Source organism: Solanum stenotomum, chromosome 11 (assembly GCF_019186545.1).
Source record: "Solanum stenotomum isolate F172 chromosome 11, ASM1918654v1, whole genome shotgun sequence".
Taxonomy (NCBI): domain Eukaryota; kingdom Viridiplantae; phylum Streptophyta; class Magnoliopsida; order Solanales; family Solanaceae; genus Solanum; species Solanum stenotomum.
The window spans coordinates 8,420,252-8,425,865 of NC_064292.1; the positions used below are offsets into that span (position 1 = coordinate 8,420,252).

General features: G+C 35.8%; 1 protein-coding gene across 1 annotated transcript; it reads left to right on the forward strand.

Annotated features, from left to right (window-relative positions):
* Positions 1–4,441: 4,441 nt before the first annotated feature.
* On the forward strand, positions 4,442–4,993 carry LOC125845627 (uncharacterized; the record flags this gene model as incomplete). The annotated part of the gene is made up of 1 exon (XM_049525178.1): positions 4,442–4,993. A coding segment is annotated over one exon (336 nt), but the record flags the coding sequence as incomplete, so codon positions are not given.
* Between the last annotated feature and the right edge of the window lie 621 nt (positions 4,994–5,614).

Here is a 5,614-nt window from a genome sequence, read left to right on the forward strand (position 1 = left end):
TTGTTGACAGGTGTTTCCTTTAACTTTGTTGGATGTCAAGAATGTTGTCAGTTGCATATTTTTTGAAAAATTCACAGTTAAGTAGGCTAATAGGAAAAATATATTGTATGTCTTTGTTTGAATGGAAGTGAAGGTTAAACAAAAGATGTTATCTTCCTTCAAAATTTCTGCAAGTTTTGTAGTACCTGTTTTTAAAGAAAGTCTTTTTTGGTGGGAAATGGAGCGTGTCTTCCAGAATTTTCTAACTTTCCTATAAACGAAAAATAATTACATGGAAGTTAGATGATTGGTATTTCCCTATGAAATGGTGCCAAATTCAATAATTTTAATTGTTTTAGTTGGAACATTATTTGTAAAGGAATAATGGATTGAGAAATGCATGGGGATGCTTGAAGAGTACATCTGCATCACTCCATTTTATACGGCACTCTTTCCATTTTGGTTCAGTTAAAAAAGTTTGGCAACTTTTTCATTATATATAGTAAATAGGGAAGAAAGAAAGAACAATCAAAAATAAAGAAAAAGAAAGACTGATTGGCTCCTTTCTATTAACTTACTTTTACAAACTCTGTTCATTTTAGCATTCACATTTTTTGCTCAATGGCATTTCTTATATGGATGACTTGTGATGTTGAAGAACACAAGATTCTCATGGTACATTTGGTATGTTAGGTATTTTTTTAAGCTTATATGTTGAATTCTTTCTTCATTTCTTAGATCCAGGAAAACACTGTTATATAAGATGAACCAGGGGGAATACATTTTGTGCTTTTATAATTTGAGTACCCTTTTCCTTCACTTTCACTTCACCTAGCCAGTTGCACTGTTTTACAATAAAGAAAGATAAATACTCTTCACAATGAGTGAATTGTCCAGTAGTTCTCTCATAATTATGAGTTTTCCTGGATGTCAACCCTTACATTTATTCTTCTTAGATAATGGAGTATCAGCTGTCACATGATTCAAAATTCGGTGGATAATGAGTCCATCCTATCCTTATCCACTTAAATACCTGTATTTTGTTTTTTGAGGGTTCAAACTTGTGACATGCGCCAGAGTACACATCACACACTGCCTTCCTACTACTAGAACAAATCCTTGGGGACTCTGCCTTTTACTGCTTTTCTATTAGTGCAAGTCTCTAAAATTTTATAAAATGCTCTTGATAGCTGGAATGGATATATGTGAAGAAGACATCTCTGAAGTTTGTGTCTTGATGGAGGACTAAGTAAATGAGACTAATAAGTTTAAGCATTGGGTCAATGGCATTCTCAACCAGTCAACAGTCAACACTAGGACAGTCAAGTAACCGATTGTAGTTACCAGTAGACTATATGTTGAGCTTAAATTTTTTATAGTTGGTGCTAACTTTTGTATCTCTCTGTTGATTGATGCCCCCTTGTATCTAATGTTACATTTTACAGAGACTATCAATATAGTAGAGTACTGTAATAAACAAATTGCTAATATTATAACTAATTTAAACTTTTCATATCCAGAATTCTAATATTAATTCAGCTCGTCAAATTGAGATTCAAAGAACATGTGGCTTTTTGTTTGAATCATTTTTGCATTGTTATTCGGAAGGCACACTCTTTGAAGTGCAACACTCTCCACTCATGAAGTGTTAACCCCTTATTTTGCATGGCTTCATTGCTTTTAGCATGAAATGATAGCTATTAATAACAGTGTTCTCAAGGGCACAATTTTTTGTAGAATCATTATAAGGACTCCAAAGCCAAGTGCATAAGGCGTTATTTTTCTTTATCAGTATTATGCATCATAAGTATTCTATTGCAGTGTTACTAGCATCAAGCAATAAATTGAGTGGCAAGCCCACTAGTCCTCTTCTACTATTTCTTGCATCTGCTGCGATGAGCAAAAGAAGGGTCTCTTGACATTAGCAGCTAAAGAGACTTTGCTTCATTGGCCCGCTGTATTGATTTAACTTTTTCACTGTTCCCATGTTTTATTCCCGAACAAGCACTAAGGAAGTACAACACAAGTTACTCATGTTATAGCTCCAATGAGCATAACTAAAAGACCTCTCATATTTATCTTTTCCTTTGATAATCTCGTACTTCAACCAAAAATTCAGAATGTTAAACAAGAAGAATTTGTGTAGTCAAGTGTGCTTTTTTGTCCCTTAAAGCATCTCCTATTTCTCTGTCACTACAACATTGCTTTGTTTTTAGAGGATTTAGGTTGATGTTCACACCATGTGAGTGCAAAGAATTGATTGTTGAGTGGTGAATGATTGACCCATTTTAACCCTCTCAAATTCAGCCCAACCCACTCATTTGACGCCTGTAGTCTCTTGGAGCCCTTTTATCCTTTGCTAAACTTCTAAGCCTTTTGGACGGTAATCACTTTTTATGTAATCAGAGATTCTTTGCCTCCAATGCCCCCTCCGATACTCTTGACAAATAGTTCATTATGTTGTTTGTTTGAGGTGAGTCTCCTAAGTTTAGGTTAAAGATTAGGGTTTTGAAAGTTTCTAGTTATTAATGTGATGAAGTGAGTCGAAAAGGAGCAGAATGGATATAGATTATTCATACAACCTATTTTAAGTAGTTCAGGATTGAGCATTATCTCTGCAGTTGTTGGTAACAATGCCTCCCCTCAACCCTTGGCAAGGGCCAATAGTGGCTTTTCCCTAGTTGCCATCTCGGTTACTCGAATTCCTAACCTCATGGTTGGAGGAGAAGGGTCCTTCCCCTAGGTTTTCTCTCTCCTCTCTTGGTTCCATTTTTAATTTATTTTTAACTATATTTGGGTGGACAAGATACAAAGTTATATCTTATAACTCTTCTAGTTTATGTTTCTGATAGGGTTTGTCATCAAGCCTTCCCTTTCTGTATTTACTGTTAGCATGTTCTTTATGCAGATGATTTTTGAAGCTTTGCTTTAGTTGCAATGATACATATATTAGTAGTGATACTCCATTTTGTTCATGGTCAAAACCTTTGGTCTGTAGACTGTATATACAATTCCACCAAAATAGTTGATAATTTAATTGATAAACTACCCTTGTGAAAAGGGGATTAACCATGTTGATTTTGTTGTTTTTATCATGTCTGCAAACATATACATGACTTCAATGATCTTTTAGCTGTTTGCTTTCCCTGAGGAAAGCACATCTTGTGATGGAGCTCATTAGGGAGAAAACCCCAGATGTGAATACCATGACAAAGAGGAAGATACCTCTTAGCTCTGGTTGATGGGGATATGGGTTTGTGTAAATTTGGTAGACTACCCATCGCCTATGATGCTAGTTAGGTTGTATAATCTTCCTAGCGTGGACCTGCTGCATTGCAATAGTGAAGACATGTCTATTTATAATGTGTCCTATGACTTTGGAGAGCGCTTTTCTAGAGAAACGGTGGGCGATTTTATGAAATTTGTATGTATGAACTTAGAATATTTTAGTAGCATCTATCTGCATTTTTTTCTGGCGTCAAGAAATTGGTGACAACTTTGAAGGTAAGGCCCTTCACCAAATCTATCTGTACCACAATATAGGTGTAGCTAAGGAAACCATGTTAGACTTTGAACAGTGAGGAAGGAAATGGATTTACTGAGAGCAATTGGTGGATAATGCTCCACCTACATGTTGCTCACGTTTTCCCCCTTCTGTACAGCACGATGGTTGTGCATGTGGAAACAAACAGACTAATCTCCTTTGGAGCTCATTAATGAGTTAACATGTAGGAAAAATTGAGAGAGCAGTCAACATGCTTGAACCTCCTTTTTGTTTGATTTTTGTCGTGCATTTTGCCTTTCTCAACTCTTAGCATTGCTGGAAGTGGATAAGTTCACTTTTATCCGATCGTCATTTCTTGGGTTAACCCCTTCCAATGCACATTGATTTTGAAGATTGGTCTTGGGGTTTTCTGAATTATTTACTGACCTTTTCTTTTTTTGAAAAGGTAACAAAGAATTACTTTTCACTTTTGACTCTATTTTGAGTCTCTGCTTGCTTATTTGTTCCCTAAGTTTTCCACCTCCTTGCGCTGAACTTCCAAAAATGTAGTATGTGATTTCTAACAAGTGTGCCCATGTAATCTCTACAAACATCTCAAGACATATCTTTTTGCACACTGTATCAGAATCAATACCTATATATTTTAATGAAAGCATCAGAAAAGCTAATTCACTCTACAGGTAGAAAGTTTACGAGTTTTGAATTATCGGGATCAGAGATGACTCAGCGAACCTGTCAACTTTCCTAGTCCTTGCCTTTATTGTACCTAACTTTCCCCATGCATTCACCATATGTTCAAGCATATTTCTTGGTGGTTTTACTGGTATTGTGCTGTTTGAAGTAAATGAGAGATTATATAACCTCTTGTAACATGAAAATGTATTGATATGACTATATGTGTTTAACATGCAAATGTGTGTTCCATTCTAAAAAAAAAACAACATGCAAATGTATTGATATGACTACGTGTTTATCAGAGTACTGGAGAAACCAGTGGATGGGAGAGACCCGAATGAAGTCACGTCTATTTTGCGGATGAGGGGTTTGCCATTTTCTGCCGGCAAGGATGACATCATGGATTTCTTCAAAGATTTTGCGTTGACTGAGGATGCAATTCATGTCACATTTCTTTCTGATGGAAGGCCAACTGGAGAAGCTTTTGTAGAGTTTGCAAGCACCGACGATGCAAAAGCAGCCCTGGCAAAGGATAGGATGACACTTGGAAGTCGTTACGTTGAGCTTTTCCCATCTTCAATCGAGGATATGAATCACGCCGTATCAAGGGGGCGGTAATGAACTTTATTTTTCCTTAGTTAATAATCGTAATGTTGTAACTTGGGGATTTGGTGCTAGTTTTCTGCGAGGACGACTCTTTATTTGTCACTACAGGAGATAGAAAGAACTTTAGGGAACTTCTGCAGTCATCATCTGTTTGCTCTTAGTTTCATGAGTTTATGGTGTTACTATTTATGTGAAAAGTACTCATTAAACCTTAAACAAGAATATGTTGCTGCTTGATACACTCATGAGTCTTTTTTATTTATATTTTTGTTAGTCTCTTTTTACCTGAAACGCTCAGATTCGACAAGAATATGTTGCTGGAAAAATCAAATTATCAGTTGTTTTTTTCTGCAGATGCTGCTGGGGTGTTTATGAAATGGAAGAACTCTAAAATATTGGACATTCTAGTTTTGAACCTTTCTAGTGCCTATTGGCAACTTTAGGAAGTGTTTAGGATTGTCTTGGAATAAGTTGCAAACCTTTAATCAATATTTCAATAAAAATGCTTTTAGAAAATTAGTAGCAATGGGGAAAATTTTAAAATAGTGATAGAATGATGCAATTACCTTGCATAATGATAGTTTAGATAATTACCAAATATAGCAATAGTTTTTATAATTTGATCTATATTAGTGATACAATAATTTACTATGTGTCAGTGATACATCAACAAATATGCTAACTACGAATAGGAAGCAGGAACTATTATGTTAACAAATTTGGGGGTTACAGATCTCTTATACTACCAGCGATCGACAAAGCGGAACGATTAGAAAAAGAAGTTAAGTTAGAAAGTCGTATGTTAGGTGGTAACTATCTTGTACGGTTCGCGGGGGGGGGGGGGGGGGG